This window comes from Parasteatoda tepidariorum, chromosome 10 (assembly GCF_982258835.1).
Source record: "Parasteatoda tepidariorum strain Cologne lab strain chromosome 10, Ptep-v5.0, whole genome shotgun sequence".
NCBI lineage: Eukaryota > Metazoa > Arthropoda > Arachnida > Araneae > Theridiidae > Parasteatoda > Parasteatoda tepidariorum.
Window position 1 is genome coordinate 41,139,915 of NC_141764.1, and position 13,420 is coordinate 41,153,334.

The following is a 13,420-nucleotide window of genomic DNA, read 5'->3' on the forward strand; positions in this document are numbered from 1 at the left end:
ATCGCAAAAGATACCAACAAGTAATAAAGATTGTGATGTAATAACACAAAATAGAGTGTAGTCTAAGAGAAAAGGAAATAGAGTTATGCCACTTTTAAATTAAAATTCAGTAGTTGATGTTAAAAGCGATGTTAGAAGACACCGTTGAAAGAACAGTAGCGTTTGTAGGAAGACATCTGAATGCATAAAAATCTCAAATGAAAGGGGAAAAGACAAAAAAGAAGTCATTCTTGTAGGAAGAGAGCACCTGTAATTCATCATCAAAGTAATATGTGAGTAAAAAATGAAGAATGTATGATTGTAAGCGTTGTGGATAGTAGCGCTACTTAACAATTCAAATAAAATATTTTGGAATAAAGTCATTATTTTTCTTTTAAGGGAATTATTTTTCAAGAAATATTAAAAAAAATATTAGTTGTTGGGATATTTTTACAAAATATTTTTAAGTAGACAAGCAGCAGTGCGGATGGGGGACTTCCCCTTATCACAACGCCACAGTAGGCCACTGATAACATTGATTTTTGTGTCATTAAAGTTAAATTTCGAGCTTAAATTGACTCCTTTTGCAACCAGTACCATTCCTGAAAGTAGTGACTTTGACTATGATGACCAGATCACGGGTGGTGCCCGTAACTTAAGAAACTCTGAGGGGGGGGGGGGCAGAATTTAAATTATGAGTAAAAATATTTTTATTAACGCGCTTTTAAGCAAACTTGAGAAACTTTCAGGGGTTTATTTCTACTGAAAAATTAATGGTTCCCGCTATCACGGAATAATTGAGTTATTCTTTTCTTTTTATTTATTTATATTATATTTATTAATTTTAAATTTTGTTTTTTTAGCGACATGCTTAGTTTACAAGATATCGTTTGATTTTGTTTCATTAAGCAAGTAAAAATGTTCGTGTTCATCCCAAGCCGAAGCAGTTTTCGTTGATTGTGTTATTATTTACATTTGTAGCAAAACGGCGTCTGAGAAGCTCTACATTAAAGTTCACATTTTTTAAAAACATTGAAATATTTTTTCAAAAAAATGCTTCTTTTCTGTTTCATGAGCATGTTTGCTTTTCTCCCTTTCCCAAATTAAAAAGATTACAATCGTTTCGCGAAGGAAAGCAAACAAGCATATTTTTGTTCCACTTCCTTCGAAAACTCAAATATAAGAATTAGTTTGTCAGAAAGAATATTTCAATTTAATGTTTTAAGGAAAGAGAATGAATAAATCATTTCTTTATCAGACAAAATTCTACACTCTTGAAAAAAAATTCTGATGTTTAACATTATTTATTCGCACATGTAATATACCTAATAAACAATTATTACAATTATATATGGCATGGTACTCAGTCATTTCAGTTGTGTTGCTAATTTAAAATTTAACAGAGAAGTCCATTTATTGTAGTGCTGCCATCTGTTCGTGACATATGATACTAATATCCAATGCATTTTTCAGAATCTTATTATTAAGAGCTGAAATTTATTTTAAGTATTTCCCATAATACGTACAATATTTAGTTTCATAAAAACTAAAAAAAAACTAATTAACTTTTCCTACTAAATAATGTATTCATAATTAATCAATCAGTTTTTTATTTTGCTTTAAATTTTAATACATATAAGAGTAAAGAATTTATATTAAATTATAAACCCTTTATCGTAACTATATAACATGACACGATAAAATTTTTCAAAAAATGCTCATATAAGAAGATAATTCTGGAAAACTGAAAAAAAAAACATGTTTAGTCCAAAGCATGCTTAGCTCAGAACATATATATATATAATATATTACGCGAACATAAGGGAGGAAAATGAAGGATTCGAACATAAAATAACGCGAACTAAAGGGAGGTTACTGGTTGTAACAAAGGTTACTGGTTGTCTTTTCCTTGGAACCCTTAGGGTTCTACGAAACACCATTCTGGAACATTTGCCCTGAGTTATCATGTTAAAATTACTAAATTTTACCTCATATACTAAATTTACTATAAAACCATATTTTATAGTAAATTTTACCAAAATCATTATCAAAGCGTTTCTGAAAAAATTACAGAGCTTTGTGTTCCTACACTCTGTAAAAAATTCCGGATCTGTAAATTACTGTAATTAAATAAATATTATTAAATTAAATAAATATTACTAAATTAAATAAAATTTATTAAATTAAATAAATATTACTAAATTAAATAAAATTTATTAAATTAAATTTAAAAAAATGCGGTAGAATGATGCACCTAAAGTGCCGTTACTTTAACCTAAATTTATTATTATTTAAATTATGAAGGTGTGTTAAAAATTCACAAAAGTACAATGGAGAAAAAAAAAATTAGCATTCGAGGATTAATTCGAGAATTATTAATTGCTAAACTTGCAGTAAAAAATACCATGTGTTCCGCTCTGCAGACCTCAGAAATGCAATTACTGAGTTGAAATTAGACATGATTCAGAGAAATTCAATTCATTCTAAATTTTCCGAAAGTTATTGAAAGAGCTTTGCTTTAAATAATGATTATTTATCCATTGTGGTCGAAAGTTTTCTCTCAAACGATTTTTATTTTTTAAGCTCCCGCTTGACTTGATGTCAAGGGTAACAAATAAAAATAATAATTAAGCTTAGAGAGTGAAAGATTAAACGTTTCCAGACGTATATTAACATTTACATTTGTATGGAAATTTTGAACAATATAAAAGGTTCAAGACAGTTAAATACTGTTTATATATAGAATCTGCATGGCTATAAGATATAAGTTTATTGTTTTACATAGTTAACAAGTAAAATTCATTTTAAATTATTACTTCGTATTGTATAATGCATTCCATATTCCTAAGTTTAAGTATTTTTTCTTTTCAAGTGCAGTTGCTTATTTTTAAAATCTTGTCATCCTTTCATTTCGTTACGATAAATATTTTAACAAAATATGCGAACACAAATTTATAATAATTAATATTTTATCAACAAATAGTTTTTTAAAAATTTTAAGGAAAAAAGCAATGATGAATAGAAAGTACCCACGGTTTTCGGGATGAAGCTTTGTAGTTTAATAAAAATATTAATTAAAGAAGATGAATTAAAATTAAATTAAGGAAGGTGTTTCAGTAGATATGATGTAAAATGAGTAATGAATAGAACCTAAAATTTCATTCATTTTTTTCTGACAAAAAATTACTACGAAAAAAGAAATTAACACTGATGATAAAACAATGTAACATCAAGACGAGGTATAATGCTTTATTATAAAGAAACTTAAAATAATATATGCATATAATAATGATAAATGATAATAAATATATTCTTAATAATGGTGTTCAACAATGATAGTAAAATAAATTATACAAATAACAAAGATATACATAGTCAGATTATCAATCTAAATTGAATAAATCTTTAATTATTTTAAACATAGGTTTATAATCGCGAAGTTTAATTGGAATAAACTCTACTTTTTATGTATCGTGGTGTTTTTATCATTATTACTCCTTTAATAAATTTATATATTCTTAAGCTAAAACTTCACATTATTTATTACATTTTAGTTAGTATTCAAATAGTATTTATTTAAAGTCAGATAAGTATGAGCACATTTTGTTGAGCTTTATTGCTCAAAACCTTATTTTTTTTATTTAATCAATATAAATACATCAATCGAATTATATTTTTATATTTAAAAAGCAATGCAACAATATCTTAAAAAACATAATTTTAAATGCAATAATTACTCCAAATTTTTTTAAAAAAAATCTATCTATTTTAATATGGGATAAGACTTAGTTTAAATTGCCTTCTGTTTTCAGCTGAACAATACAACATTAGGTAGATAAAATTTTAATTATATTACATTAATTATTAGATAAAGTGATGCCGTTGATCATATTACATAAATTAATTAATAGATAAAATATATCATATTACATAAATTAATTAATAGATAAAATATTAATACTCTTTTAAATTTAACTTTATAGCGTAATCTTTTGGTGTTATATGTAGTTTATTAATAATTATGATCATTATTTTATCATTTTAGCAGATTTTATTACAGAATACATTTTATTTTGCTTTAAAACTCATTGTCTACTAGTTAACGATGAATAAGGTATTTTTAATTAGCTACAATAGTAAAATACGAAAATAACTAATATTACAATTTACAAATTTTCATGTAATGTATAGTTCAATGAGCGATTTAGGGTTTTAAAATATCTAATTAGCTTAATTAAAAAATATATGACAATAAATATAATTAATTAAAGCAATTAAACAATGTGCTTTTTGTATAATAAGTATTATAAATTTCATTCATACAGGATGTATAATTGTATAATAAATTTCATTTCTCAGTACAAATATTTTTTTTAATATTAAGTACTATATTTACTTCTGAGAAAATATTATCTTGTAAGTTTTTCTTCCTCTACTTTTATATAAAAAGCAACTTCTCTAATGATCCACGCAATCAGTAACTACATATTTGCTCAAAACATGTACATAATTATTGAGCTAATTTTATAAAAATTTAGTTCAATAATTAATGTGAACATATTAGGCGCTACAAACTTCTTTAACTGCTGAAAAGCATACCTACATTTACAATATAAAACTTGTTAATATATATTAAGAGCTTTATGGCACTGTTTCTCTTACTCTTTTATTTCCTGTAATACTGATATTTCAAAATACCTTATATAACACTGATATTTTTTCCTCAATAATCAAATTAAGTCTTAGGTTTTTGTTCGTAATAAAGCAACGAGTTTATAAAATTTTGATTCTATCTAACAAGTTTGGCAAATATTTTTTTTTAAAATTCCATACTTTCGTCTATAACGTGTAAATATATGTAAATAAATTTTCGTTTGATCTTAATTGTTTTTATTGTATGTAATGCAATGTTGAACAATAGTTAAAGCTATCTAAAATTTATGTACAATATCAATTAAAATTAATATTATGTAAATATATTTCAATAATTCAAAATTTTAAAATTCGTTCCAATCTCATCAAAACTTTATTAAATATTTCATTTTTTATGACACTATAAGATTTTTGTTAGCTTTTATATTTATAAGGTTAGCCTACATTAAATGAAACTATACATAATTGAATATTTAATTTGATTAAAAAATTTATGTTTTTAAATTTTAATCAAACTTTTGCATTAGGAATTTTTTTAAAATTATGTAATGTAATTTTGAAAAGTAATTAATGGTTATAGTTAAGTAAAAAAATTATGTACCGATATTTTTATTGCTTGATAACTATAATTTATTTGATAATTAATTTTTTCAGAAATAATAATAATAAGAATCAACAAAATTTCTGGTAAATAACTGTCATAATATAAATAACCACAACAGTTTTGCAAAATGCGAATGTTTAACACCGATAGAAAACTTGGTTCATGACTGAGGCTGATTTGAACCAAATTATAATGCAAATTTGCTGCCACCTTAATGAGATGCTAAAATGAACCATATATATGAGTCTTATTACCGGGCACGTGAGTAAATGAATGATTGGCTTGCACTGTATTAAAGTTCAACTTCTAAATTCACTTGTTAACTGATTAAAATGGCAGCAAATTTGCACGATAATAGGGTTAACATGATTCCTTCCTTCAGTAAGTGTATTTCATGAATCTTCAAGTTATCAGAAAAAACTACAAATGTTGCTTATTATTATTATTTTTTAACTTGAACATATTTCAGCCAAAATTAAAATTTTTAGTGTCGATCACCCAATACAATAAATCGATTGTTTCAAAAACTGAGTCAGAATAACAACTAATTTTCGCCACAACCAATAATTTCCGAAGCGAAAATGAAATGAATGCATTTCTAAATCACAATCATCACTTTTACAACATCGAATATGCGTGGGATAAAACAGACGCGATAATGGGTGATGGAATCGTAAAGCGTTTAAGTGGAATAAAAGGAATATCACGATTAATCAGAAGCTGCTTGAAGCCTGGATGGCAAGAACTGGCTGAGGAAATCAATGGGTAAAGGGAAAATGATGGTGGAATTCTTCTCGGCAGAAATAGTGTTTAAGGTCTGCAAATACCGAAGCTGAAGAGCAGCTGGCGATTGGGCAATTACATCAGCAGCTTCCTTCAAAGCACGAGATGCTTTCTGTTCTCCTTCTGCGGCAATAACCTGCAAAGCAATATTTTTCAGTCGTTGTACAATACAAAATCAACATATCGCAATAAAAATATATAGTTATAGCTCTAGCAAGATCAATAAACAATTGACTTGAAGTTTAAGATACAAATGCACCGCTAGAAGTATTGGTACTTGTTAAACCGTAATATGGTGCAAATTTCATTTAATCTTAATAAAATTTTAAATTGAGTTTTAATCTTTCAAATTTAATTACAATATCGTGAATTTGTGTTAATTTTTAGCAGGATATCTGTTACGGCACAATTCAACCATGTCTCATTTCTTAATGGGTCGAGCCTGAAAATCACGAATTTACTAATTTTTACAGAAGGAAGCAAAATTTGTTGAATACGTTCATAAGTACGTAATGTTGAAGATTTGTCAGTTGTTATATAATACTAAATCAACGTGTTGCAATACAAAAATATAATTATGGTTCTAAGAAGATCAATCGCCAACTGACCAGAGGTTCATGATACAACTAAGCTGTTAGAAATTTTGAAACTTGTTGAACCATGCTATCGTGTAAGTTTTAGTTAATCTTAATAAGTTAATCTTTTTCCCTTTCAAGTTTAACTACATAATATCGTGAATTCAAGTTCTTATTCAGCAGGAAATCTGTTACGTCCAGAACCGTTCCCTCTGCCTTATATTCACTTGGTTTCACAAAGCAGGCTTGCTGTTATTTGGCAAGTCGCATTAGAATCAACAACAATAAAATAACTTCATTATACCTTAGCTCTAGCTTCTCGAGCAGCTTCAGCTTCTGCTGCCATGGCTCTCTGCAACTGAACTGGTAGGCGAACGTCTTTTCTGTAATTGTCAACAAAAATGATATGTTAAATATCTGTTTTAAAGTTCATTTTTAACTTGATCAGTTATAATAAAAATACTTAAATCTCTCTCTTAATTACGCAAATTAATTAGTACTATAATAGATTTAATCAATGCATTATTTTATTATAAACCCCAATGATAATTTAGGTACATATAAAATCAAATAAAATTTAATAAAGATAATTTATAAAAGAAAGTAATATAAAGAAAGTATATAAAATAAAATAAATATAAAAAAGATAATTTATAAGCTCTTTTTCATATCACCATGGTAGTGCTTCTTCTTGAAGCAAAAAAAGAGAAATAAAATAACTTTAATTCTTGTTTTAATTTGAATTTCTCATAGTGCATGTGCTCATTTATTACTTCAATAATTATTAAAGATTGAATTTAACTTATTGAATATAGTAAAATATCTTTTTATGCTTTAATCTAATATGAATTAATAGTTTAAGTTCAATAACAAAAAATTAAGAAATAAATGCTGTTTTTATTCATAGCTCATTTTTAAGAAAACTATTTTCCTTAAAATACTTGAATTTTTTTTTGTACCCTGTGTTATTTTATTTAATGAAGAATTAAAATAGGAGTAATTACTCACATTTCGACTCGTTCCACTTTAATACCCCAACGATCAGTCGCTTCATCCAAACAGTTCTGGAAAAATTGAATTTTGTTCATATTTTAAAAAAAACTTTTTTTTAAGAAACAGAAAATTTAAATTTATTATAAATATAATAATAATAATGGTAATAATATAGGAATGTGTCAAATAAATATCAAATGAGATGAGTGTTTTATATTGAGAAAGGTATTCGGATAGATTTTTGGTTTTGGAATTATAAATCTTTAAAAATATAAATTTTTAAGATGAATTTAAAAAAAAGAAAACCTTATTTTTTCGAAATGATAAAAATTTCTTTAGCAGATTTTTTTTTAATAATCAAGTTTTTTTTAAAAAAAATCCTTCATATTTTTATCAAATCTTCATGATTTAATCAAACTCAAAAGATGATTTTTACTAGAAATTTAGAAATAGTTAGCTTAAAATTTTATTATTTTCGCTTAAATATTTCAGTTTAGACATTATAATTACTTAGTTCAGTTATTACATTATAATTACTTTAGTATAAACCAAACCTTATCGCATATTTTCTTCTAATTTTAAGATCTGTTTTTACATAAAACTTTAAGTCGATTAGTAAGTGACATTCTTATTTTATTTTATCCTATTTAGTGCAGAAGTAACGTTTATGAAAATTAAAGTTTCCTATCGCAAATGAATCTTGTGAATCATGAAAATTTTATATTGCTAAAATCCTGATGTTCAGAATCACTTTTGTTCAGAGGGGCACTTATATGGAATTGAATAAGGTGTTCAAATAATAAAACTTGTTATTGTTATTTTAAGCGCATTTCATTAGTTAAATAAATTAAGCAATTAAAATAATTGATTTAGTATTGTTATAATATCTAATTTATAATATATCCATTATTTTACGTGTTTTAAATTTTAAGAAGTTTTTTAGAATAAAAAGAAACTTACATAGAATTTGTCTCCACGAATAGACTTCAGGTTATTTACAAAAGAAAATTTACTATATGCAGGGTAAAATAACATCTTATGCTATTACTTGACTAAAAATTTCAGTCGCTTCAAAAATACATAAATAGAAATAACAATCGACATGTTTCAAGAGCTCAAACACAGGCGCTCATTCTTAAGACTTGCCAAACATGAATAAGAAGAAACAAAAGTGCTTTGAAATATAAAACGTTAAGCTGCCTATGAAAAATTAAAAAATAAAGATGATAAACAAAACTTGAAAAACCATCAGCCAAGAGAGAAAAAAAAGTTTAAAAACAGAACAAGAAAAACCGCAGTGACCGAGAGAGGCAAATCAGGATAAAATGTATTTCCTCGGGCTATGGAGAGGTGGTTAGTAACTAATGTTGTTAGCAAGGGAATACGTATTCATATAAATAAATCAAGATTCCCGAGCAGCAAGATGAGATGATATGACTAGGGTGGAAATAGTGTTGGCATTCACGAAATTGAATTTATGTCCAAAATATGCCTATTTCTGCATATTCTGCTTCTTCTATTTCAGAAAAACAGGATTGCTCCTGAAAATTTGGTTATATTTATGTATCGAAAGCAAATGTGGACCCTTTATTACATTCCTCTATATGCATAAATCAAAACAGATATAAGAAAATGCATTATGCATGTACTGACAAAATGCAAAGTTCACTAAAATTTAACTGTAAAAATGAGTTCCATTTGAAAATTTTATGAAATTATTTATAGTATCCCGTTTAAAGATAGCACGTAAAAAATGAAACTCGATTAAATCGTTTGAAAAAGATCGTAAAACCTCTGGAATTTGTGAAACAGAAAATGAAATATGTGATTTAATCTTTTGAAAATAGAAATGCTGAATTAAACATTGTTTAACCAATTACGGTAATATTTATGATCGAATTGTTTTTTTTTTACATGGCCGAATGTAATTAAAAAAGATTAAAAAGCAATTATAAGAGAATTGAACTAATAGCTAAGAAATATTTGACATGCAGGTTTGTTAGATAAAATAAGTTTAAGAAACTCATTATTACGCCTTGTTTGAGTTTATTTGATCATTTAAAAGTAGGCGGATCAACGATTGAAAATATTTAGTTAACTGAATTTAAACTTTCAAAATTGCGTTTTTTTACGAGGCATAAAAGATTGCCATTTCTGAAAGTGTATTTATTTTATTTAAGAAGGAAATATTTTCATCAGTAATTTTATTTCAGCACTACACTGTAAAGAATTCAGGATCAAATTATGGTACAAAGTAGCAGCACATTGGGTGTAACATCCATAAAATTCATTTTACGGTATTAGAATAAAATATTAAACCGTAATTTTCACAGTAATATTTAATTAATTAGAGTGAAATAGTGATTTTACAGACAATATTATTGCAAAAATTACGGTATATCAGATTCTTTGTTTTGTAACACATGAATCCAAATATTTTCCTTCCAATCCTGCGAATGAAAGAGATTATGAATAAATAAAGCTTAAATTGCACATTGAGTTGATTATAAATCATAATTCATAAACACTTTAGATTTCCAATTAATTATTATATAGATGAATCCCTTTCGAATGATCAGAATTAGTTCAGATGTTTGCATTGTCTCATTAACTTAGGATTATAGAACACAAACATGCTTTCGTATTGTTGTCGATAATTGGAAGGGGATTTCACAGTTTAACAATTTCAATATTTGTAGCCAGATAAATATTATAAATATTTAGAGTGATGGTTTCTATTATGTTAGACAAATGTGCATAAGGTTGATTTACTTTTAACCCATAGGTTACAAACTATTTTCTTTATGATGTAAGCTCTCAAAAACTTTCAAACACCTTATATTCATTGTAAACGTAAAAAATTGCGTTAAAAATAATTAAAAAAAAAGCAGCAGCGTAAAAATAAAAATATGGGAATAAATATGTAAGATTTAATAAAAGTTGGGGTAAAGTGTTCATGATACTAAATTTTGAAATAAAAAGCTTCGTTATTGAATTTATTATAATGTAAAAAATTGATGTACGCAACTTTCTTCGTTTCTAACGAAAACGTTTCCTGGTACATACTCCGAGCAAAAATTTTGTCAAAGTGATGAAATAACTATCATCACTTCTTCGAAGTAACGAATTTCGTCATAACTAAAGGAATATTTCGTTATTCTATTTCTTTTAAAAGGAATAAAACACCAACTCGTAGTGCCTAAAGTATCTAACTTTTATAATAATCACTTGATCGGGGGCATCTTATAGGTGAATCAATGTCACCCGAACAACGCGAGAAGGACAGATAGAACAGAAATGTAAATTACACCCATGCCCGAAATGGGATTCTATCCTGGGATCTTCCTGGTACGAGGTCAACTCCTTGATCACCATATAAGACAGTTGGTTTTTTTTTCACTTTTTTTTGAGTGTCTTGTCTTCATTCTAGTTTCATCATTCTAGTTAACAATATCTTACAGGGAAATTATTTTCAAAATTAACGAAATATAGCTCAACGATTGCCGAATCGTCAAAAATAACAGCTTTATTTCTGAAAGTATATTAACTTTTATTCCAGTTGTTAATAGTTAGTATACAAAAATGTACAAGAAGCAAATATTTAGTTAGAGAAACAGTTTTATTTTTCATTCAGGTTGCTGTTATATACTGTAACACTTCTATAAAATTTCTCTTTTTTATAGTGTTTAATCACACTAAAAATATGAATAGTTTCATGCACTTATAAAAAAAGTTTTCCGTATTTGCAGAGAATTTACAATTATTATAAATAATATTTACTAATAATTTTAGTTAGGATGAATGATTAAGAATTAATAGGAATACATTTATGACGAGAATTACCTGCATGATATAATTCTTTTCAATGAACCCAAAATTGGTTTCCTTTTTTTAATTTTAATATTGCTCTTTTTTTAAAAATCAATAATTTTTTATAACATCTACCTAAATGCCTCGATAGGACAAGTAAAACTTTTGATTTAGGTAAGATATCAAAATAGCTTTTACTACTTTTTTGCGTTATCATTTTGTACTATGTAACGATACATGAATCATGCCTGTTTCATATATCATTAAGTACACTGTTAGAATGCTGTCTCTAAAATTATGGTAAAATAACAATCAACAGTCTGTCTATCCAACTAACGGTAAAGTTTACGTTAAAGAAAATTTTTTACCTTTACGGTTTTAAAACCGTTTACAACTTGTATAGTTAAAAAACCATGAATACAAAAATTATATGGTTTTTAACCATTTACAACTAGTATGGTTTCAAAATTGTTAAAAAGACAGGACGTGGTAGTTGGTTTGGCATCTTTATGGTGCTGCCATCTATGCTTGAATGAGAGTATCGTATTTAAATATCTTAAGGTCACAAATTAGGGAGTGCAGGATACTGATAACTCTTCACGTGTTTAAGGAATTGGAGGAAATTTCGTGGTATCAATGCATGGACTCGAATATGAGATTGACAGATTAGCCCTCTCAGCTCTAATGTGTAGCCAGCTGCAAGGAACTAAGTGACTTCATTAGATGGGGTTAGTTAGTGCGATAAAATTCTGGTTGTTTAACCGTATTAGGTGAAAATAGTAAATAACCGGAATTTCTCAAAATTTACAGTTTGAATACCATATTATATATGGCTATTTGACTGTTTTGTTTGAATATGGTAAAATAACAATTAAATAAATTGTTATTTAACCATTTTTTCCAAGGAATTTCTACCAGTGTAACGTTTTCTTTTATATGTTAAATAATAAGATGCTTAACAAATGTTTGTCTTACCTGCATAGTGTTTGAGATGGTTTCCCTGTCAGCAAGTATTTCATGAAGATGATGCGTTCCTAGCATATTTCGCAGTGTTGTTTGGGCCAGCAGTCTTGTGCTGTGATGCGCGTTTTCGACGTTTGCTACCGATACAGTGGCATTATGTACACGATAGTACACTACAGCATCTACGGATACAGTTACCGAATCTTTTGTCAGGACCTAAATGAAAGATAGTAATACTATTTGTATTCGTTAAATGAAAGTCACACTTATACTTAATATAAATTTGTATTCTTTCTTTAAGAAAAACTGTCGCATGAAGTTTAATGTTACAAACTTACTTTTTATTGATAATTTATAAAAATGATTTGAATTATGAAATAATTAATAACAATAAGCATTCTTACTCGTAAACATTATCATAAACAAATTTTATAATAAAATATTTTATAATATATAACTGAACTCATTTAATTTTCAGAATGTATAGCACATCAATTGAAGGTCACGAATATGCGTTTAAAGCCCTTTCACACTATAATTAGGAATATAACTTTTAATACGAAGTTTCATTAGCCCAAAAATGTTTTTTTTCTTTCCAATTTGTAGGGGGAATCGGGATAAGACCGGGTAGCTAAGATTTGAATGCCTGTTGGAATTAAACTGTTCGATCTAGAAACTGTCAGATTTATACATTTAGTTGTATACAAATATATCCTTCTTGAAAAGTCATTGATGTGCTATTTTTTTATAAATGATTTATTTTTCTAAAAAAATTAAATCTAAGTCATGTTCTGCTAGTGGAGTAAGACTGGGTTTAGACGTTAACTCTACGGGAAATTTAAAAATAATAGAATCAATGAAAAAGTTAGTGGTATTTTTATTATAAAGGCAATTTAGGAATATTATGCTAGTTTACATGTGAGTTAGTAAAATACAGCTATTTTTCAGTCAATATTGAAGTTTTATATAATCATAGAATAACATAAAAATATTAGATTGTTCGAAGAGTAATTTCATCTTTTCCCAACAGAGTACTACTTTATTGTATTTTTTCACAACT

The 13,420-nt window shown here is 26.7% G+C and overlaps 1 protein-coding gene across 4 annotated transcripts in view; it reads right to left on the bottom strand.

Annotated features, from left to right (window-relative positions):
* Positions 1 to 4,643: 4,643 nt before the first annotated feature.
* Positions 4,644 to 13,420, bottom strand: part of LOC107441513 (stomatin-2) — a 59,365-nt gene continuing 50,588 nt past the window's right edge. For 2 of the 4 annotated variants that reach the window (XM_087153113.1, XM_087153114.1), the window contains exons 5-8: positions 12,373 to 12,576; positions 7,603 to 7,658; positions 6,899 to 6,977; positions 5,804 to 6,155 (exon numbers count right to left, since the gene is read on the bottom strand). In XM_087153113.1, the coding sequence (XP_087009239.1) occupies positions 5,946 to 6,155; positions 6,899 to 6,977; positions 7,603 to 7,658; positions 12,373 to 12,576 (549 nt within the window). In that variant the 3' untranslated portion in view covers positions 5,804 to 5,945. Of the gene's footprint in view, positions 6,156 to 6,898; positions 6,978 to 7,602; positions 7,659 to 12,372; positions 12,577 to 13,420 lie in introns of all 4 variants that reach the window. The other 2 variants (XM_087153111.1, XM_087153112.1) reach the window with 2 other exon arrangements.